The 23,518-nt window shown below is 38.8% G+C and overlaps 1 protein-coding gene across 1 annotated transcript in view; it reads right to left on the reverse strand.

The window, feature by feature from the left end:
• GTF2I (general transcription factor IIi) overlaps positions 1-23,518 on the reverse strand; it is a 71,020-nt gene that overhangs the window by 15,354 nt on the left and 32,148 nt on the right. Inside the window, exons 14-31 of the mRNA XM_066333148.1 lie at positions 22,669-22,731; positions 22,309-22,413; positions 20,834-20,896; positions 19,799-19,903; positions 18,143-18,205; positions 16,501-16,605; positions 16,247-16,309; positions 15,470-15,574; positions 14,598-14,660; positions 12,742-12,846; positions 11,767-11,829; positions 10,974-11,078; positions 8,463-8,528; positions 4,433-4,616; positions 2,990-3,039; positions 2,356-2,439; positions 1,451-1,634; positions 1,082-1,140 (exon numbers count right to left, since the gene is read on the reverse strand). Coding sequence (XP_066189245.1) covers positions 1,082-1,140; positions 1,451-1,634; positions 2,356-2,439; positions 2,990-3,039; positions 4,433-4,616; positions 8,463-8,528; positions 10,974-11,078; positions 11,767-11,829; positions 12,742-12,846; positions 14,598-14,660; positions 15,470-15,574; positions 16,247-16,309; positions 16,501-16,605; positions 18,143-18,205; positions 19,799-19,903; positions 20,834-20,896; positions 22,309-22,413; positions 22,669-22,731 — 1,635 coding nt within the window. The remainder of the gene's footprint in view (positions 1-1,081; positions 1,141-1,450; positions 1,635-2,355; positions 2,440-2,989; positions 3,040-4,432; positions 4,617-8,462; positions 8,529-10,973; positions 11,079-11,766; positions 11,830-12,741; positions 12,847-14,597; positions 14,661-15,469; positions 15,575-16,246; positions 16,310-16,500; positions 16,606-18,142; positions 18,206-19,798; positions 19,904-20,833; positions 20,897-22,308; positions 22,414-22,668; positions 22,732-23,518) is intronic.

Raw genomic sequence — 23,518 nt, forward strand, 5'->3', positions numbered from 1 at the left:
CAAATAACATTTAACTACTGAGCCAAACCAATTCCGAGCTGTGAAAAGCATGCAGGAAGGAAGCTATACAGAATTTTTTTGTTCCCAAATAATATTTTTGATTCATATATTACCTATTTTGCTTATTTCTAGTGTCTTATACTTCCATGGCAAGATGCAATATTTTTTTTTCAGTCTGGCATATTTATTTGATAGATTTCACAGGCATTGAACACCTGCATGTGTGTTTATAAGGTTTCACATGTTTTAGTCCTAGTGACAAAGGAATAAGACTGACTAATTAACTTTAAAAAACTTATTCACAAACTGTCTGTTGATGGCACAGGATTACTATTTTCCAAAATAATAAGATTTTGCTTGAAAAAGTCTAATATTCTTTAGCAACATTAAGTTTGTGTCTGCAGTAAGATGATCCTTGGCCTTTGTCAAGGAAAGTGGTTTTCACTGGGCTTTAAGTCCAGGAGAACATTTGCTGTGTTAATCTCTCTGACATTAGACTCTGGACCCCAGCAAGTATGGTGGGCACTGGTAATTCCAGAATCACATATAAATTAGTGAAAAATACTATGAATCTTGTCTTGTGTTCTCACTACATGCAGGTTCAGACTCCTAAAAACCCCAGTGAGGTCTGGATTGCACATTCCTGTAGTAAGAAAGCACCAAGACACTTTAATTCAGGGCATTCAGAAATAAACCCCAAACTGATTCCTCTCCCTGTTAAAGGCACGTCATGCTTTCAGGAAGTCCCTACAATTCCTTACCAACAGAGACCTGAAAGAGCCCAGAGTCAGGTGTGAAATCCCAAGGGACTCCCAACCTTTGATTCAGGCCAGGACAGAAACTCCAGTTCTCTGGGGTTTTGAAGGTGACCCAGTCTAGTTATTCAAAGGCAGCTGCGACTGTGCCAGGATTTCACCATCCAGGAAGCCATCCATGTTCACAGTGCTCACTTTATTCCTTAAAACCTTCATCAAGAATATGTCATCACACATGGGTCACTTCTTGAAAAATGCTGCACTGATCTAGGTGCATTTCCCCATCAAACACTTCCATTCCCACTTGGAGACAGCACCTGTCTTACCTTGAGTGCTCGACCCGGGATGAATGACTTCAGTTGAAGTGTGAGTTAGCAGCTCTGGCCTGCAACCAGGACACAAATAATCTGCTTACTCCTGACATAAACTAAATACTACTAACCATCATGACATGAATTGAACAGTTTGAATTTTTCTGTTATGTTTTTCACACTTGCCAACATGCTAACAGATATGCAAAATATATTCTGAAGTATTTGGATTGCAAATGCCCACTTTGTGATGCAGAACATTTAATTTGCCTGTTTGGTAACTAGAGACCAAATGTTTCACGACTTAATGAAACTAAGTGCTTGATAACACACAGGGTGTTTGTTTGGACCCTTTCTTAAAAAACCCTCCATGTTTAGACTTACCTTTTGATCACAAATTTTATTCTGTTGGCCGCTTGAATTATTTGTTCAAGGCAAGGGATTCCGTACCAGGAAGGACTCCTAAAGGGGATATTGTCTGGCAGCCCTTCAACACAGAGGTCCATTGGATGAGCTTCAAATTTCTTGTATGGAACAGCTTTGGGCTCATCGCACCCCAAAGCCTTAGCTGTTGGAACAAAATACATCCAGTAACTGGAGAAACTGGCCAATCAACCTTCATTAAAAGCTAGCTGATATCAATGCCTCAGGCTGTGGCAATTGTGATCTTAAAATGTGAAACAATGTGGACATTTAAGTCCAACAGAATGTGGACATTTAAATCCAACAGAACCCAAGTCTGCACGTAAAAATGTAAAAAAATTGCCATATTGTATGAGGTTGCTAGTGGGCAGTCACAATACCAGACTGGACTGCTCACTGGAGCATAATACATTTGTTTTATTCAAAGCTGTTGATTTGTTATAGAGTATCATGAAAAATTTTATTCTAGCACTTATGAAGTTGACTCTTTTTCCATACTGGATATAACATAAAACTTCACCCAGAAATGGTTTAATACTAATTATGATGATATTGCAGTGGATATAAGTGAACAGCTGTTTTATTCACCACCAAAGGAACAAATCTAAATAGGAAGGAATCAAGAGCAATCACAAGAGCTGTATATATAAGATTTATAATTCTATTTAAATATTTAAATTATTACTTAAGCTTGTATAAGCAGTAAACAAAAATATTCTTTTTCACTCAACTTCCAGAATTTTAAATACTTGAAAAAAAAATCTGAGCAAAGGTCTCATTCACATAGATGTTCAAAGGAAGGAATGAAAGCAACTTTCAAGAAATACAAAGCGATAAAAAAAAGAAAATAATAATACTGTACTTACCAAACTTTTTACAGAAAATTTGATCTACTGTCCTTCTCAGTTTGGTGACTTTGACATACCACTCTTCTTTCCCTGTATTTGAGGCTGACACAGAAAGAAACAACATTCCCTAATTATTTTAGTTATATTTTCAGTTGTTCAGTTTATATGATGCATTATCATCCTTCATTTTCAGGTAACACATAAATGCTGTGTGTAAGAAATATGGATTCAATGAGGAACTAGAAAAAATGATCATAAAATAATGACAGAATATTAAAACTCCACTGACCAAACTCCACTGCACAAGTGACATCACTCTTCCTACAAATTACATGGTGCATTGGCCTGCAGAACTGCAATACCTTCATCATCCACCTCCAAAATGAAGATTCCACTTGCCTTTTCTCTATATCTCAAGACTAACACCTAGCTAGCTCATTGTTTTATCTTTCTGCCAAGCTGAATCAAATCCATTGACAGTAACACTGTAAAGAAAAGCCAAAGAAGCTAAAGAAAATTTAAAATCAGAGCAATTTCTTGCAATTTATATCATTTTATGTATTATTAGTAAGAGCAAATTGTAGCCACCACTAAGACTGACAAATAGGAATATCATACTCTGCTTGTACAACTCACATATTTGAAAACTTACCTGCTGAAGTTGTCCTGTTCACTGGAACATCTGATTTCAGAAGTTCAGGCCTGAAAGATTTAAGATACATGTTTCAATAGTAGCAGATACTTTGAGAAACTAGACTCCAGCTACAGCCTCAAGTGACTACTCACTGAAGGATCAAAACCAAAAAACCTCAGAGGGGACATCACAATCCCCAGCACTAAATTCCAACTAACACTGAAGTATTGTAAGAGCTGCTGGAACTCAACTGACAAAACATTTTTCATGCCCAATACCTGTATCTGCTGGAGCTGTAACATTTCATGGTAACATACAGGTTCCATTAAACTTACCTCTGAGTTCTAAGATACACTTAATCAGAAACAAAAATCCAAATTAAAATTTTAATCTCTAAAACAATAAACTTGAAAGCAGATGCTTCTGTTTCCAAAAATATAACTGATTTTATCCAGAGTTGAACAAACAAAAAATTAAACATTTTGATGTTTCTCACAGAGTCAAACAAGTTTTTTAGCTGCTCAGGTTACACATTTCAAAATCAATGAACAATAAATTAATTTCTGTTAAAAACTATGATATATTTGACAAAAGCAGGTGCCAGCATTGCATAAATAATTAAATCTCTGTATATTTGAATTTAAGTGAGACAAAAGGTAGATCTACACTTCTTCCTCTCTTCTAGTTATCTGCAAGCATTAGGATGGTAGTAACTGACCATGTTCCTCTCAAATGTAAGTAACTAGCACCCATGGTAAAGGCAGCATGCACAGAGGCAGGGGCTGCCACTATCCCAAATTCTGAGCCTGCCCATTGCAGTCTGCAGATTCCTGTCCATTTAAAAAACTCTGGGATGAGGCCCTACACCACTGAACACAGGAAAACATCAGCTGTTAGTCATTGAAGTTTCCTTTAAACTTCAGTCTCCATCTGAGGTCTCCTTCGTGTACACTACATGATCTACCTCCAGACACACCAAGGACACACATCCAACTAAACCTTAGGAACCAGTAGCTATGTGTTGGCCTCAAGCTTGCCCTGGGAAATGCTTTATACAAATACAGCCATAGAAACCTTGATACAACATTCCAGCAAATTAAAAAAAAAGCACAAGATGAAATTAAGCCAGGATCCTCAAACAGGCTCAAATATCCCAAAGTCAATGGCCTTCAACATGTATTGCAGCTGCAGAGAGCTCAACAGTACAAAGAGATCTGCCCCTGACAAGAAGTCTCTAACATTGACAAGATCTGTCCAGAGAACTCTCCACCACCCCTGTAAGTGTTCCATTGGTCTGATAAACAGAATTTATCAGTGAACATCAGCTACAAACTACTCCTTAGTACAGTAAATTGATACGCCAATAGAAACCAGTCTGGAATTCCTTGAAGAAGACTGAAGCAAAGTGGAAGCAGCAGAAAACCACGAGTAATGCAGAGACACAAATACAAAAGCCCTTACTTTTTAATGACAAACCGGATCTGTGCCTTTGACAGAAGGATCCTCTCCAGCCGGGGAATGCCGTAGGTGGTCGGGCGTCTGAAGGGAATCCCTTCTGGCAGCCCTTCCACATACAGGTCTTCTGAATGTGACTGGAAGTGTGTGTAGGGGATGGACACTGGACCTTCTGCTTTTATAGCTTCAGCTTTAAGGAAAAAGGAGAATAAAAACATTAGGCTAGCTTGTGGCTCTACTCAATTACCCGTTTGATATCACTCGGATAAACATTTTAATTGGCATACAGGCAATAACCCCTCAGCACATTTAAACATGCAAGCATTCATGGTGTGAGGAACTTTGTTTAACAGCAAAAGCCCTTTGATTCACAGTAAACAAGCTGCAGCCCTGCACACATATGCACATCATCCTGTTTTCCCTTGATGTAAACATTTAACAACAGTGACTGTACTTCTCAGAGTGAAGATTAACACTATTCTGGTTTTGCTTAATAGAGCATTTTGAAAGATTAAGTTATCTAGATTTAAAAATAAACCAGACATGTTTCAGTTCACTAGCTCTGTTATTATTTGTTACCACTATTGGCTTACAAGTCATTAGTGCCTTGGAGTACGGGCACACATCCATTCTTTTTGGTGAATTCCTCAAGTTTCCATTTTAGAAATCCAAAGAACCAGTAGTGAAATAAAAAATACACTTCTAACACTGCTGAAAAAAGCATGACCCTAATAACGAAATCTTTGAACCAAATGAAAAGCAAGTACCACACTGGAAACAGTGTGACTCACTCAGCCACAGACTCAACTTCAACAGACTCAGCCACACCTGGAAAATACCTTCAACTTTTCTTTAAGTTATGACGATCCACTATCATCAAAGCACCTGCCAGGCTGGCAAATACTGGAGAATGACACAAGAGTTTGCAAATACCAAAAGGGCTGATTTCTTTATATGCACAAGGTACATTAATTTTGTAAGCCATGCAACAAGAATCATTACCATGCAACTAGTCCACATATTTTGGTACATTCTGCTGTTTTGATACGAAAAATCAACTGCAAAAAATTATTTGAGGTAAGAAAAACCAACCTAAGGCCAAATTAGAGTACAGTGATGCTCTGGAAACATTCAGGGCACCTTTACAAGCAACTTAATGTAGTATCCAAGTGGCCCATGGTTAAGATATTGTCTATGCAAAATGCTCTAATTAACTTTCAAATTCTTAAATGAAATAAAACAATTTAGGTGTTAAAGGTATTTGGGTAACACACCCTTTCAACCACCTGAAACCAGAATATTTCTAGGAATTTTTATCACAAAAACAGGAAGCTTTGAAAACACTTTTTTTTTTTTTTTTAAAAAACATCTTGGTCTTCTATTTTGATCAGAATCAAGTATCAAAAATCTTAGAAAATTTTAAGAAGAATGGTGTTTCAACTAGACTTGGTTTCAACTGGCAAATATAAGATGGCCAAAACTGGAGCTAGAGAACAAATTTGTAGAGATGGACATGACCCCGATGATGGCTTTTAACAAATACACTAATGAAACCCTTTTCAAACCTGTGCCAAAGGAGCCCCAGAGCAATCACCAACGGCTCTGTTGTGTATCACACCAGTCCTTCATCAACACAGATTTTTATTCCAGTCATGTGCCTCTTTCAACAAATTAACAAAAATTTTTCTCAGTCCTGGAGGTTGCTGTGGCATGTGGTGAAAAGCTCAACAAATCCAGCAGACAAGCCTCAGGGCAACAGATCAAGAATGTCACTAAAATCCAGATTCTTACCCAGCATAAAGCAAGAACAGCTTCAGAGTAACAAAAATTCTGCCTGTTTAATTAAGTAACTAACAACAAGTAAGTTTTTACATGTGAGAGTCTCTATTTCTCTTAAATCAGCAAATGTTTTAGCCAATACTATTTAGAGAGCCTAAGAACACCATCAGCATCACAGTCGGCTGTGAGGTTTCTTTGATTTGAAATCCTACTGAATGTACATAGAAATCCTACTGAATGTAGGCTTCATTTTTGTGAGTCACTAAAAGGAAATCTCATTTAGTTGTCACCTAAAACACAAAGCTATGTTTTCAGACATGTTGTTGTAATGGATTACAGTAGCTGATAATGCTAGAACACTTTGGAGCTACAGAAGCCAACAAATTTGCAAACTGTTTTGGGAATTCTGGACATCCACAACTCATTTCCATAAATGGGAGACTGCATGCCCATGCAGAGAGAAAGAGACAGTGTGATAAGGAATTGTTTTGTGAATCAATGAAATGTTGTCATCCACAAGGAAAAGGAGATAATTTTTTAGTATGATATGGTCTGCTATGGAAAGTCAGGAATAGCTCAGCGTTCAACACTCTCCACAAGAGATTTTTAGCCTGGTGTTGTGGGTAACCCAAAATGTTATTGCATTCCATATGAATCTGTGCCCCAAGATTGTTACTGTCTCTTTTAGACCCTGCAGCCAGAAAACAACACAGGCCTTGGGCTGGTTGGTCAGGCTCTTTTTGTCATGGCAACTCTCTGGCCTCTTGCTCTTTGCCTCAGGCAGAGCAGCTCTCTCCTGCCATTTGTCCTTGGGCCCCTAGACTTTGTTTTATTGCTGCTGGCAACAGTAGCAACTCAGAAACAGTACTGCAGAACTGTTTCATTGTGGATTTTGTAACTCCTGGAAGCAGCAGGGAGCTACAGCCGGCTGGGCCAGGAGGCTGATGTCCCTGCTGCAGCTCACAAACAGCAGCACCAACACTGCACAGCTCAGAGGGTGGCAGAAGGACTCCCAAGGAACTGGAGGTTGACACTGAGGGCAGGAGCTCCCCAGATAACCCAGGATTCCCACCTGCCACTAGAACTGCTTCATGAGCTCCTCTCTTCCCTGGAGGATTTGCTGCCATTATCCCTCTGTGTTTCAAGCCATGAGGTTCCTTATGGTGGCTGTCATCTTGAGAAATGGAGGGCATACCCCACCTTCAGGATTTCCTATTGCTGCCATGGACTTCCAGACATATAGCAATTTTGTATTTAATCATTATTTACTCTTGCTTTTTCCCTGTTGCTGTTTTGCTTGTTTTAGACTTATTTTTTCACTCACACCGACTAGTAAGTGTAGTATTGCTGGAAAGGGGTTGGTTAATATCATAAGGGAGGTAACTCATTCCATAGTGTTTACCTTTTAAATTGTCTTAAACAGACTTAATTTTCTTAAACCAACTTTGCTACATGCAAACAACAGAATCAAAATTAAAGCAATTCACTACAAATTATGCTCCTTTCTAGAGCAATTAAAATACAGTGAATCAGATTCTGAACTGTATTACCTTGGTGGAAGTTGTTTTCAGCGGGCTGTTCAAATGTCAGATGACAGTCACATCCCAAACATGTAGTAACTCCCAATCACAAGATCTATTCTGAAAGCACTTCCACTTTCTGTGGCAGAGGCACACCAGCGTTTACTTTTAAATTTTTGCTGATGCTGTTTTAGTTTGTGATATATGGACACAAAAGATATCTAAGTGCAGCATTTAGAGACAAATTCCAAAGTCTAACACATCTGCTGCTTTTTATTTCCAAGAGCCATTAACATATGTAATTTTTGCTTCACTGCAAAACAATCATAATCAAAAATGAACAATCAATGAATCAATTTCTTCAGTGCCATTCTAAAGTGATTCTTTCGTGTAAGGACTCAGTATAACTGCAGAGAAAAGGACAGCTCTCTCAAATGTGGATGCCCAAGATACGTGAGCATGCAGGTGCTCCAGGAGACTAAACACAACTGAAAAATAAAATCAAGTTTCGCACTTTGGTGCCAAATACAGATATTCCATACTGAAATGACTCTGCTCATCAAAAAAGCTACTTTCCTCAATTTTATGTCTTCTAACAGTATTTATTTAGCCCTTTGGTGCTGTCAGTTCTGGCGTGCTCCTGAGCCAACAAGATGCATGCCAAAGAGCAGTCAGTCACTTGCTGTGACAAAGGACTACAGGCAATGGCTTGGAAAGGTGTGTAACATCACACATACCATATCGTTTTTCAAACAGGTCTTCAACTTCCTTTCTCAAGTCTGTAATTCGTGTATTCCACTTGTCTGCAAAGAAAAGAGAAGGACGTCTCAGACTACAAACAAAACTGGGAATCTCCTGTAAAATCTGTGTTACCACTAAAGGAAATATGAAGCATGTACTTTTACTGCTCACTTGCAAAGAGGTGCCTGCTGAGTACAGTACAGACTACACCTTAAAATGCACTGATACATTCAGAAAAAAAGAAAAGTACAGAATAAAATGTTTAAGACCCAAACTTGTATCTTAAAAGAAGTTTAAAAAACCACAACACAAACCATGTTAAAGTACCTTCCAAAAATGATTTCTCTCTTTGATGGCTCAGTCAACAGCTCTTGCTGCCAGCAGGGGTAAAGGCAGTTTATAGCTGCTGTTGATAGTTATCTAAATTTGGGTGCTGAAAAGCTTAATAAGTAAAGCTTGATAAAGCTTACAGAAAGTGCATGGAGTTGTTTTGGTGCAAATCTGTACAACTACATGGATCAGGAGGCATCTGCCATCCTTCACCTTAACCCAGTATTTCTCCAAGTCGTGGTGTTGCACAATACCCCCATAAATCCTATTTGTGAAAGAAAATACAGCTTCAAGACAGAAGTTATCCAAATCCAAACCTGTGTTCCATGGAGAGCTGGATCAAGTAACGGAATTTTAACATCTAATTTTCTGCCTCTAACAGAGCACACATTTTGACTGTTTTTTGTACTATCTCCATGCTTTTAGGAAAATCCCACAACTCTTTTGTAGATGGTACCAGCAACAGCTGGTGTTCTAAGAACAGGTGTTCTAAGAAAGGGTCAAGCAAGTGTGCTTACAACATATTTCTTACTCCAAAGACTTGAATCTAGTAAATACAATGGTAAAAAAATTAGGCCATTCAAGCTATTACACTTCCAGTTATTCCAGAGATTAAGAATATCTAGCAAACATTTTACCAGAGGCTGGTTAAAATTATTTTGCTTTCCACTTTATTTTCCTGTTTCCAAAAACTAAGAACACAGCTTATTATTTTCACGCCACTTCAGATACCTGTTCAGTCAAGACATACAGGAAGGACCTCCAACTCAAACATCTAAATATTACCACGGTTATGTAAAATACTGGAAGTCCTTGTGAGACAGATTTCTCACACAAGTGTCTATTCTGTTTTCTGAGTGCATGAATCTTTGTCATTCTGCAGCTACTCATGACAGATTACCCACCTCCTTTCTCCAATCCCATTATCTAATATTTGACTTCAATACTAAAAGTTCAAAGTCTTCTGAAATGCCTGAACAGCACCACTACAACTACCAGAAGCTGCTCTTTCTTCATTAGAGCAAATGAAGGGTCTTTCCCCCAACTTCTCACATTCATTTTGTGTTTTAACCAAGTCCTGCAATACCACAGAGACATGCCACTTTCTGTATGTGAACCTCAAAGTGAACATAAGACACAATATCTACAATACAGTTTAGGAAGTATCTGAAGTACTATCTTTATCAGAAGTAAAGGTATCTGAATAATCTGTGAGATGCAAATCACTGTAATCTAACTGCACACTGGCTATCTCAAAATGAAATTTTCTTCAAAATAGCACAGAGAAGATACCCTAAGTCAACTCAGAGCAACACTGAGCAGGTAAGCCCTGAGATGATCTAAAACTGGAGATTATATATTGCAACCTCAACTAGAACTTCTATTATTCTAATATTTTATTCCCTTTCCTCTCCAGCTGAACTCAAGCTCAATGCTTCTTCACTTCTACACTGCTGGCAAACAAAGCTTAGGTGATTTTCTACTGAGAGAACATATCTAACAAAAGCTTCTGCAGCACTAACTCAATAGTTTCCTCTAGTAATGCTGTACTGATGTTCTCCTGATCAGACAAAAAAGAATGATACATATTCAGCCTACAGGCATTAATGATCTCTTAAGAACAACTCTAAAAATTTCAGTGAGTTTCACTAAAATTGACATCTGTCATGAAAAACACATTACAAGGAGATCCAAAAGAATTTTTATATTGACCTAAATTTCCAGAATTCTCAATACAAACACAAACACTGTGCTAAAAGACGTATTTCTGACATTATGGAACCTTATAAAAGAAGATAGAAAATGTGTCAATAAACCAAACTACAGAATAAAGGAAATGTAGGGGACCACAAACCATTCCAGGTGAAGCACCTTTACCCAGAGTAAACTGAAGCCCATGGATGCGTTTCAGTGGAGAACTCAACAGAAGGGATCATGAAAGAACACAGTCAAAAGATCCCAACTTCCTCTGTGTCTACTTAGGTTGTCACATCAGATAACAAAAAACAACAGGGAAAGCCTATGATGATGATTATGCTACAGCAATAATCTATAGAGTTCATGGATCTTAAATGAAGGTTTGTATCAACATGTCTCACTCCTGCAGCACAAAATTACCCAAAACCTTTTCATAAAACAGAGAAGGGAGGTAAAATAATCTTTAATTTTCATCTTACCAAAATCGAACTCTTTTGTTTTTCTGCTCCCAGCATTGGCAACTGCATTAGCTGACTTGGTGCTGTCCTGTCTCTTGTGACGGGGTACGTAGTCATGGTCATTATCTTGAGAACACAAAAAAAAAAATTAAAAAAAATCACTGTTTTTTTTGTCTGGGCAACTTGTGGGCAGCACTGGAACTGCTCTGAATTTTAACAAACTCTAAACAGATTGAAGGAATTCTGCTTATCAGGTAACCAAATTCTGCAATAAATTACCTGAGTAACTTCAGAAAGCTCCTGTTCCTACCTGTGAAGGAACAACTTGTTCCTTCAAAAGGGCCTGTGCAAAGCACAAGACAGCAAAAAGCAAAGATGCTTCTCTACTTCCTAAGGAAAACAACATTGTCTTCTGAAAAATGACTGGACATTGCATGATCATAAAATGACCATGCAACAGCAAAAGGAAGCACAAAATAAATTGTGCAGAGAGGGACTACCTTCGTTAGCTAACTGGAAGTAACAGCATTCCACTGGGAGATCTCATTACCAATGCTTAAAAATTACTCCAGAGATATAAATTTCAGTCAGGCATCATTTCAAAACCAGCCCATTAAGTCCAGTATGCTCCAGTATATTGTGGTTTTTTAATACCTCTCCAACAGGTTCATTTACCAAGGAGTGCACAGTCCAAACTACAGACCACACTGGCACACAATTCTCTTCACGCAGTGTCAGGTAACGTAGGCTTTGGAAAACACATTTTGGATTTTAAAATGCCCAACTAACTGAAACCAGTGGCTTGGGAACTGACCTTCACTAGAGGATTCAGCGTCAGAATCCTCACTTGATTCTGCAGAGTCATGCTGGGAGGAGTCTGAAAGGGAAAAACAGGACCTGCAATTTTTAGCCACTGCCTCTAGACCTTCTCAGAAATACCGGCCTTCATGCACAACAGATTTATTCCATTTTGTTGTCTCTAAGTAAAACCTTACAAAGGGAAGGCCTTATAAAGTCATGGCTCAGGCCTGCTACTTTGGCTAAGCAGAAAAGGACTAGGAGAAAGTGACTCAGCTGAATTAGATGTAGAAAAACATTTTATGTTGCCATAGCGTGTTCACATCCTGAGTGGTGTGGTTGGTTGATTTATGTTTGCTATGATTTAGAAGTATGAAACTGATAACCCCCTATCTGCTTTAAAAGGCTGGGTTTTTACAATAAGCAGCTGTCCTCTGCACCTGCCTGGGGACCTTGTGTCACTGCAGACCCTCACCTCACAATATTCAGCAAAACCAGGTGCGACTTTCCACACCTCTCTTACAGAAACCTGTGAAGAACATCAGGTCTGAGAAAAAGGCGTATAACAAAACCTTAGTCAGACTCAAAGGGCCACACTCAGCATCTAAAGCTATAAAACAAACTAAACCAAATCACAGAATAAAGGAGAGGTAAAGGACCACAAAAAATCCCAGGCAAAACATCTTTAACCAGACAGAACTGAAGCCCATGGATGAGTTTCTGTGGAGAACACAACATAAGGGATCACGAAAAAACACCACCAGAAAACACTGAATTCCTGTGTGACTATCTACCTAGTCACATCAAATAACAAAAACAAACACAGGTTGCCTATGATTATGATTATACTGCAGAAATTCACCTACACAAAGTCCAATGCTCTGAAATGAAGGTTTGAACTAATATGTCTCACTCCTGCAGCACAAAATTACCCAAAACTTTCTCATTAAACCAAGCAGGGAGATAAAATAATCTTTAATTTTCATCTTACCGCAATTTGAATCTTTTGGTTTACTTCTCTCAGTATTGGCAGCTTCATTACTCGACTTGCTGCTCCTCAGTCTCTCATCAGGGGGTATGTACTCATCATCATCACCTGAAAAAAAAAAATATTAAAGAAAAAAATTTGAAAAGAAATATCGATGGTTATTGGTCCAGGAAACTAATGGACAACACTGGAACTGCTCTGAATTTCAAAACTCTAACAGAAATAAGGAACATTACTAAGCAGGTCATCAAATTCTGCAATCAATTTCTTACCTGAGTAACTTCAGAAAGCTCCTGTTCCCACCTGTGAAGGAACAGCTTGTTCCTTCAAAAGGGCCTGTGCAAAGCACAAGACAGCAAAATGCAAAGATGCTTCTCTACTTCCTAAGGAAAAAAATGTTGCCTCCTCATACATGACTGGACATTGCATGAACATAAAACAACCGTGCAACAGCAAAAGGAAGCACAAAATAAATTGTGCAGAGAGGGACTACCTTCTTTAGATAACTGGAAGATCATTCCACTAGTAGATGACAAAAGACAGAACATAAGTTTTGGCTGGAAGCAATCAAATGTTCTCAAGCCACTTTCAAACCAGAGTAAAACTAATGGGGGCCAATGAAATTCATCAAACGGGTCAACTCTGCCTTAAAACACACAAGTGGACAGACAGAACAGCAAACTGAGCCACTTGTCAGACAGCTGCTACACAGTCAGTCACTCCCCAATCCAGCCCTGTCTTAATTACGGTTAATGACCTTCTCAGACTGCCAATTACCAATACCTCCAACCTCAGAGGAAACAAATGGTGAGAGCAGACAAAGAAAACTAATTTCACATACAGAAAAACATGTACCCATGTCACCAACGGTATGGGTCACTTAGCAAGGATAATATCACATATTGACATACCTTGTACCTATAGAGTTCTGTTATACTCAGTCACAGAAAACCTTTACAGAGCACTTTTACTTCTGGGGAAAAGGCCTCCACATATATGCTCAACTTAAAGACTCTTCACATATAAACTTTTTTTGCTGAGGTAGTGTTGGAGTTATTTCCATGCTGCATTGTAAAATGCTGAAGGTAAGGGCACAAGTGTCCACTTGGTCCCAAATGCCAGAAGTCCCACCTTGCCCTGCCTACTTTCCAAATTGCTGATTGGGTGGTCTTCATCTATTCCACAAGCAATCACGACAAAAGCCACTCTCAGCAGTCTTTTGAAGCAGTTACAGAACACTAACTCAAAAATACAAGAAACACAGCTGATCTCCTACCAAGATCCCAGCCTGGGAACACCAGGGACACTGGTTAGCAGCTCCAGAGCCATTTAGATGAGAAAGGGAGGTGCTAAGTTCAAAGGTTTGTATCTCATCCTTATCAATAGTAGACAGACACCTGGAGGCATCACTCCAAAACACCTGCAACATCCTTTCTCTTCCTGTACCATTCTTTCCAGAAAGTACAGAAAGAACACAGAAAGTGTTAACTACAAATGTTACACAGAACTACAGTGTGTTTATAACGCAATGTGTTCTCCAGGATATATGAATGCTAGAACATCTTGTCACTTCAATGAGAATTTTTCATTATCAACACTTAAAAAACTCACAAAAGATAAACACTGCTTGTCAGGGATCAATTCAAAACCAGACCAGTAAGTCCAGTAGGCTCCAGTATAATGTGGTTTTCTATTACTTCTCCACCAGGTTCGTTTACCAAGCAGTGCACCATCCAAACGACAGTCAACACCAGCACACAATTCTCCTCATTCAGGGCCAAGTAATGTAGCCTTTGGAAAACACATTTTGGATATAAAAAATGTCCAACAAATTGAAATCAATGACCTGGAGAACTGACCTTCGACAGTCACCTCAACCTCAGGGTTCTCAGTTGTTTCTGAAACATTATGTTGAGAGGAATCTGAAAGAGAAAAACAGGACTGCTGAATGATCGTCACAGACAAGATTTTCAAACAAACACTACATGCTTTTGCATTTAAACCAAAGGTACTGAAAGCCTGCAGAGTAGGGTGGCCAAAGCCTTGTACACTTTAAATCGCGTAATAATATCGAAAAATTCCCAAAAAACTGGTATAAATATGAAAAGGTAGTGGTTGGAGAAGATGTATAAGTTATATTACACAACGTCTTTCCCAACATTTCTGTGGAAAAATATCCAATATTGTTAATTTATCCTCACAAAACACATTCCTCATCTCAAATGCTCTGACTGTATCCCCACATCTCTTCCTTCACTGCAATATGAACTCTGGTAGCTGCCATCAAAAATATAAAGCAAAAAACATATTTTTGACTGCACAGAACTTTACAAAAGCAGACAGATTAATGTGTCCACAAACCAAACTAAACCAAACCACAGAATAAAGGAGAGGTAAAGGACCACAAAAAATCTCAGGCGAAACATCTTTAACCACACTAAACTGAAGCCCATGGATGCATTTCAGTGGAGAACCCAACATAAGGGATCAGGAAAGATCACAATCAGAAAATATCAAATTCCTGTATGTCTATTTATGTTGTCATGTCAAATAACAAAAATCAACACAGGTAGCCTATGATGATTATATTGCAGCAATTCACCAACACAGACTCCATGGCTCTGAAATGAAGGCTTGAACTAACACGTCTCACTCCTGCAGCACAAAATTACCCAAAATATTTTCATGAAACAAAGCAGGGAAATAAAATCCTCTTTATTTTTCATCTTACCGAAACTGAGCTCTTCTGCTTTTTGACTCCCATTATCAGCAGCTTCATTAGCTGACTCAGAGCTCTTCGGTCTCTCATCAGGGGTTGGGGAGTCATCACCATCATCTTTCAGTAAGAAAGAAAAAACAAAATAGGGTTTTTCTCCAGGGAACTCCTGGGCAGCACTGGAACTGCTCTGAATTTTAAAAAACTCTAACAGATTGAAGGAATTCTGATTATCAGGACACCAAATTCTGCAATAAATTACTTACTGGAGTAACTTCAGAAAGCTCCTGTTCCTACCTGTGAAGGAACAACTTGTTCCTTCAAAAGGGCCTGTGCAAAGCACAAGACAGCAAAAAACAAAGATGCTTCTCTACTTCCTAAGGAAAACAACATTGTCTTCTGAAACATGACTGGACATTGCATGGTCATAAAATGACCATGCAACAGCAAAAGGAAGCACAAAATAAATTGTGCAGAGAGGGACTACCTTCGTTAGCTAACTGGAAGTAATAGCATTCCACTGGGAGATCTCATTACCAATGCTTAAAAATTACTCCAGAGATACAAATTTCAGTCAGGCACAATTTCAAAACCAGTCCAGTATGCTCCAGTATACTGTGGTTTTTTAATACCTCTCCACCAGGTTCATTTACCAAGCGTGCACAATCCAAACAGGAGTTGACACAGGCACACAATTCTCTTCATTCAATGCCAAGTAATATAGGCTTTGGAAAACACATTTTAGATACAAAAACGTCCAACAAACTGAAATCCATAACCTGGGCTACTGACCTTCAAAAGTGACATCAAGCTCAAAACCCTCACTTGTTTCTGACACCTTATGCTGGGAGGAATCTGAGAAAAAACAGGACTGCTGAATGACAGCCACAGACAAGATTTTCAACCAAACACTTGATGCATTTCTATTTAAACCAACATTGTCAAAGAAGCCCCTTGCACTCACAACATGTCACAGCGTAAAATTACCCAGAACATTTCCATAAAACAAAGCACTAAGATAAAGTCATCTTTAGTTTTCAGCTTACCAAAACTGAACTCTTCTGCTTTTCTGCTCTCGGTATTGGAAGCTGAATCAGCTGACTCAGAGCTCTTAAGTCTCTCATCACAGGGTAGGTAGCCATCATTATCAGCTTTAAGTAAGAAAGACAAGACAAAATAGGTTTTTTTATCCAGGGAACTCATATACAGCACTGGAACTGCTTTGAATTTCAATGTTCTAACTGAAATAATAGAAATATTCAATAGAAATAATTAACTGTGCTTATCAGAACACCAGATTCTGCAAAATATTACTTACCTGAGAAAGCTAACTGAAGGCAATATTATTGCACAAGTATATCTTAAAACACAGAAAATAGGTTTTGGCTGAAAGAACTCAAATGTTCTCAACCCACTTTCAAACCAGAGTAAAACTAATGGGGGCCAATGAAATTCATCAAACGGGTCAACTCTGCCTTAAAACACACACAAGTGGACAGACAGAACAGCAAACTGAGCCACTTGTCAGACAGCTGCTACACAGTCAGTCACTCCCCAATCCAGCCCTGTCTTAATTACGGTTAATGACCTTCTCAGACTGCCAATTACCAATACCTCCAACCTCAGAGGAAACAAATGGTGAGAGCAGACAAAGAAAACTAATTTCACATACAGAAAAACATGTACCCATGTCACCAACGGTATGGGTCACTTAGCAAGGATAATATCACATATTGACATACCTTGTACCTATAGAGTTCTGTTATACTCAGTCACAGAAAACCTTTACAGAGCACTTTTACTTCTGGGGAAAAGGCCTCCACATATATGCTCAACTTAATGACTCTTCACATATAAACTTTTTTGTTCAAGTAGTGTTGGAGTTATTTCCATGCTGCATTGTAAAATGCTGAAGGTAAGGGCACAAGTGTCCACTTGGTCCCAAATGCCAGAAGTCCCACCTTGCCCTGCCTACTTTCCAAATTGCTGATTGGGTGGTCTTCATCGATTCGACAAGCAATCACTACAAAAGCCACTCTCAGCAGTCTTTTGAAGCAGTTACAGAACACTAACTCAAAAATACAAGAAACACAGCTGATCTCCTACCAAGATCCCAGCCTGGGAACACCAGGGACACTGGTTAGCAGCTCCAGAGCCATTCAGATGAGAAAGGGAGGTGCTAAGTTCAAAGGTTTGTATCTCATCCTTATCAATAGTAGACAGACACCTGGAGGCATCACTCCAAAACACCTGCAACATCCTTTCTCTTCCAGTACCATTCTTCCCAGAAAGTACAGAAAGAACACAGAAAGTGTTAACTACAAATGTCACACAGAACTACAGTGTGTTTATAAAGCAATGTGTTCTCCAGGATATATGAATGCTAGAACATCTTGTCCCTTCTATGAGAATTTTTCATTACCAACGTTTGAAAAATACGGGAAAGATAAAACCTGCTTGTCAGGATTCAATTCAAAACCAGACCAGTAAGTCCAGTAGGCTCCAGTATAATGTGGTTTTCTAATACTTCTCCACCAGGTTCGTTTACCAAGCAGTGCACCATCCAAACGACAGTCAACACCAGCACACAATTCTCCTCATTCAGGGCCAAGTAATGTAGCCTTTGGAAAACACATTTTGGATATAAAAATGTCCAACAAATTGAAATCCATAAAGTGGGGAACTGACCTTCAATGGTCACCTCAACCTCAGGGTTCTCAGTTGTTACTGACATGCTATGCTGGAAGGAATCTGAAAATTAAGAACAAGACTGCTGAATGATGGTCACAGAGAAGATTTTCAAACAAACACTACATGCCTTTGCATTTAATCCAACACTCTCCAAGAAGCCCCTTGCACTCACAACATGCAACAAAATAGAACCAAAGAGATGTTACCATGGGCCTTTCAGCAATTCCAGACTAAGGCAAGGAGGTGAGCACTACACTTGCTAACCTGCACATGCAGCAGTGCACACTTGGTCCTATGACAGAAGGAAATTCCATTGTCTGGGCTTTCTCGGGTTAATACAATCATAACTATTTTCCCCTCTCTTACTCAGGATTACTGGAAATATAAACAAAGGCTGTGTGTCCACATGTCAATTTTACATCTGTACACACTCATGGTTGCTGTGCTGTGATGATTTTTATAACAGGCTGCAAGGCCAACAATGAAACATGGGAGGGAAATTCATGATCACAATGCTTTTGTTTTTGGAGAGTGCACCAACAACACAAACAGGATTAGCTGATCAACATTCAGTGTGAGAAAGAGCAATTAATATTTAACTGCACTATAGTTAAAACAAGTGAAGCTAATTGTATCAGAAGTTATTTCAACAATTCATTCTTCTATATCAGTAGAATTGCAGCTGAGTTTCATGTACTGGTACCTTTAACTATAGTGATAGATACCTTCAAAGCAAAACTAATGGGATTTGCAAGGAGGAGCATTGCTGCTTGCAAAAGCTGCCTTCAGAAACACACGACTCAGGCTGCAGAGCCTCGTGCTCAGAGCAAAGTCACCTGCACAATGATGGACTTTTCACATCCCATCAAACCACTAAACTCTGGGGGACCAGCACCTTACAAATGCCTTTCATGACTTAAAATAATGACCATTCCCATCACAATTTGCATATAGCAAGCCCCAGAGTGGTGTGATTTGGGAGATTAAAACCAAACCAAAACAAAAATCATAAAAGCCAATATGGAAATATGAAAATGGAATGGTTGGATAAGATGTACAATTTCAATTAATCAACATTTTTCCAAATATTTCTGTGGAAAAATATCCAATGATGTTAATTTGTCCTCACAAAACACATTTCCCATCTCAAATGCTCTAACAAATGCTCTCCACATCTCTTCCTTCACTGCCATATGAAATCTGGTGGCTGCCTTCAAAAACATAAAGGAAAAACTTATTTCTGACTGCACAGAACTTTATAAAAGCAGACAGATTAATGTGTCCATAAACGAAACCACAGAATAAAGGAGAGGTAAAGGATGGAAAAATATTCCAGGGACAGCACCTTTAGCCAGAGTAAACTGAAGCCCATGGATGCATTTTTGTGGAGAAGTCAACAAAAAGGATCACAAAAGAACACAATCAGAAAATACCAAATTCCTGTGTGACTATTTGCGTTGTCAAGTCAAGTAAGAAAAACAACAGAGGTAACCAGTGATGATGATGACTATACTACTGCAATATATCTACACCGAGTCCATGGCTCTGAAATGAAGGCTTGAACTAACAGCTCACTCCTGCAGCACAAAATCACCCAAAACATTTTCAAAAATCAAAGCAGGGAAATAAAATCATCTTTAATTTTTGTCTTACTAATATTGGACCATTTTGCTTTTCTCCTCCGACTATTGGCAGTTGGATTAGCGGACCTCCTCCTCCGTCTCTTGCTAGGGGGTATGTACTCCTCATCATCATCCTCTTTAAGAAACAAGAACAAAAAAAAACAAATCTGATTATTTTATCCAAGGAACTCATGTGCAGCACTGGAATTGCTTTAAATTTCAAAACTCTTAACAGAAATAAGGAACAATACTTATCAGGACATCAAATCCTGCAATAAATTACTTACCGGAGTAACTTCAGAAAGCTCCTGTTCCTACCTGTGAAGGAACAACTTGTTCCTTCAAAAGGGCCTGTGCAGAGCACAAGACAGCAAAAAACAAAGCTGCTTCTCTACTTCTTAAGGAAAACAATGTTGTCTTCTGAAACATGACTGGACATTGCATGATCATAAAACAACCATGGAACAGCAGAAGAAAGCACAAAATAAATTGTGTGATAGGCAATACCCTTTTTGGCTAACGGGAAGTAGTATCATTCTACTAGGAGATATCTAAAGACAGTATCCATGTTTTGTAGTGAAATGGACAAATTACACAGAAACATCGAGGCTTCACTTATATCACCTGAAACACAGCCTTTCTGTTCCAGTATCATTCATCCCAGAAGCTAGTGTTAATTGCAAATGTTACACAGAACTACAGTGTGTTTATAAAGCAATGTGTTCTCCAGAATATATGAATGCTAGAACATCTTCTCAGTTCAATGACTATTTTTCATTACCAACACTTGAAAAATATGCAGAAGATTCAAACTGCCTGTCTGCCGTCATTTCAAAACCAGCTCAGTAAGTCCAGTATGGTTCAGTATATTGTGGTTGTCTACCATTTCTCCACCAGGTTTTCTAACATTTCTCCACTGCGTTTACCAAGCAGTGCACAATCCAAATGACAGTCAACACCAGCACACAATTCTCCTCAATCAGTGCCAAGTAATGTAGCCTTTGGAAAACACATTTTGGATATAAAAATGGCCAAGAAATTGAAATCAATGACCTGGAGAACTGACCTTCGCTACTGAGTTCAGCCTCAGAATCTTCACTTGATTCTGAAGAGTCGTGCTGGGAGGAATCTGAAAATTAAGAACAAGACTGCTGAATGATGGTCACAGAGAAGATTTTCAAACAAACACTACATGCCTTTGCATTTAATCCAACACTCTCCAAGAAGCCCCTTGCACTCACAACATGCAACAAAATAGAACCAAAGAGATGTTACCATGGGCCTTTCAGCAATTCCAGACTAAGGCAAGGAGGTGAGCATTACACTTGCTAACCTGCACATGCAGCAGTGCACACTTGGTCCTATGACAGAAGGAAATTCCATTGTCTGGGCTTTCTAGGGTTAATACAATCATAACTATTTTCCCCTCTCTTACTCAGGATTACTGGAAATATAAACAAAGGCTGTGTGTCCACACAGATAATGTGTCTTTTTACATCTCTACACACTCATGGTTGCTGTGCTGTGATGATTTCCATAACAGGCTGCAAGGCCAACAATGAAACATGGGAGAGAAATTCATGATCACAATGCTTTTGTTTTTGGAGAGTGCACCAACAATACAAACAGGATTAGCTGATCAACATCCGGTGTGAGAAAGAGCAAATTATACCTAACTGAAGTACAGTTAAAACAAGTGAAGCTAATTGTTTCAGAAACTATATCAAAGTTAAGTAGCAGCGCAGGAAGGAACATATTTAAGTTGTTCTGGTAGAGTAAAGTTGTGCCTGTGCATTTTCAAGAGTATCTGAGTGCCTTCTTTCAGATCTCTGTAAGCTGAATTTTGGTATCACTTTGGGAGCAAGTTTAAACGAATCTTTGTTTCAAAGGTTTTTCTTCACATGATGTGTGTGGTGTATAGCAGAAATTCAGCTGTATCTACTGGGACACCTTAACTGGAACATATCTGAACTATGTCAAATACATCATTCCCTTCATGCCAAACAGTATGGCTGCCTTCAAAAATATAAAGTAAAAAACATATTCCAGACTTCACAGAATCTTACAAAAGCAAACAAATTAAAGTGTCAATAAACCAAACTGAACCACAGAATAAAGGAGAGGTAAAGGACCACAAAATACCACGGGTAAAGCAGCTTTAATCAGTAAACTGAAGCGTACAGATGAGTTTCTGTGGAGAACCCAACACAAGGGATCATGAAAGAACACAACCAAAATATCTCAGTTTCCTGTGTGTCTACCTACATCATCACATCAAATAACAAAAAACAGACATAGTCCATGATCAGGATTACACTGCAGCAATAAATCTACACACAGCCCATGCCTCTTAAATGAAATTCCAAAACTGTGGTGTATTTTAAATTTTGTTAGCTTCTCAAATTATCTCAAAAAGGACCAAAAAAATTACCAGAAGTGAGTTAATTTACAACCATACTGAATTGTTTCAATCAAAATCTATCCAAAACATTTTCATAAAACAAAGCAGGGAGATAAAATCATCTTTAATTTTTATCTTACCAGAATGGGACGTTTCTCTTTTTCTTCTCCCAGTATTGGCAGCATCATTGGCCGACTTGGTGCTGCTCCGTCTCTTGTCAGAGGGCAGGTAGTCGTCATCGTCATCTTTAAGAAACAACAACAACAAAAAATCAGGTTTTCTGGCATGGAACTCATGGACAGCGCTGGAACTGCCCTAAATTTCAAAACTCCAAAAGAAATAATGAACTGTACTTATTGGGTTTGTGCAAGCAGTGCACAATCCAAACGACAGTCAACACCAGCACACAATTCTCCTCATTCAGGGCCAAGTAATGTAGCCTTTGGAAAACATTTTGGATATAAAAATGTCAACTGAAATCAATGATCTGGAGAACTGACCTTCAATGGTCACCTCAACTTCAGGGTTCTCAGTTGTTTCCAAATTGTTATGCTGGGGGGAATCTAGAAGAGAAAAACAGGACTGCTGAATGACGATCACAGAGAAGATTTTCAAACAAACACTACATACCTTTGCATTTAAACCAACACTCTCCAAGAAGCCCCTTGCACTCACAACATGCAACAAAATAGAACCAAAGAGATGTTACCATGGGCCTTTCAGCAATTCCAGACTAAGGCAAGGAGGTGAGCATTACACTTGCTAACCTGCACATGCAGCAGTGCACACTTGGTCCTATGACAGAAGGAAATTCCATTGTCTGGGCTTTCTAGGGTTAATACAATCATAACTATTTTCCCCTCTCTTACTCAGGATTACTGGAAATATAAACAAAGGCTGTGTGTCCACACAGATAATGTGTCTTTTTACATCTCTACACACTCATGGTTGCTGTGCTGTGATGATTTCCATAACAGGCTGCAAGGCCAACAATGAAACATGGGAGAGAAATTCATGATCACAATTCTATTGTCAGGGCAGAGTGCACCAAGACAAGCAGGATTAGCTGATCAACACTAGGTGTGAGAAAAAGAAATTTAACTCCACTACAATTAAAGAAAATCAAGGTAATTGGTTCAGAAACTGTATCAAAATTAAGTAGCAGTATGTGAAGGAAAATATTTCAGTGATTCCTGCAGAGTAAAGCTGTGCCAGTGCATTTTCAAGAGTATCTTCTTTCAGATCTCTGTAAGCTGAATTTTGGTATCACTTTGGGAGCAAATTTAAAGGAATCTTTGCTTCAAAGGTTTTTCTTCACATGATGTGTGTGGTGTGTAGCAGAAATTCAGC

This window comes from Sylvia atricapilla, chromosome 20 (genome assembly GCF_009819655.1).
Source record: "Sylvia atricapilla isolate bSylAtr1 chromosome 20, bSylAtr1.pri, whole genome shotgun sequence".
Classification (NCBI taxonomy): Eukaryota; Metazoa; Chordata; class Aves; order Passeriformes; family Sylviidae; genus Sylvia; species Sylvia atricapilla.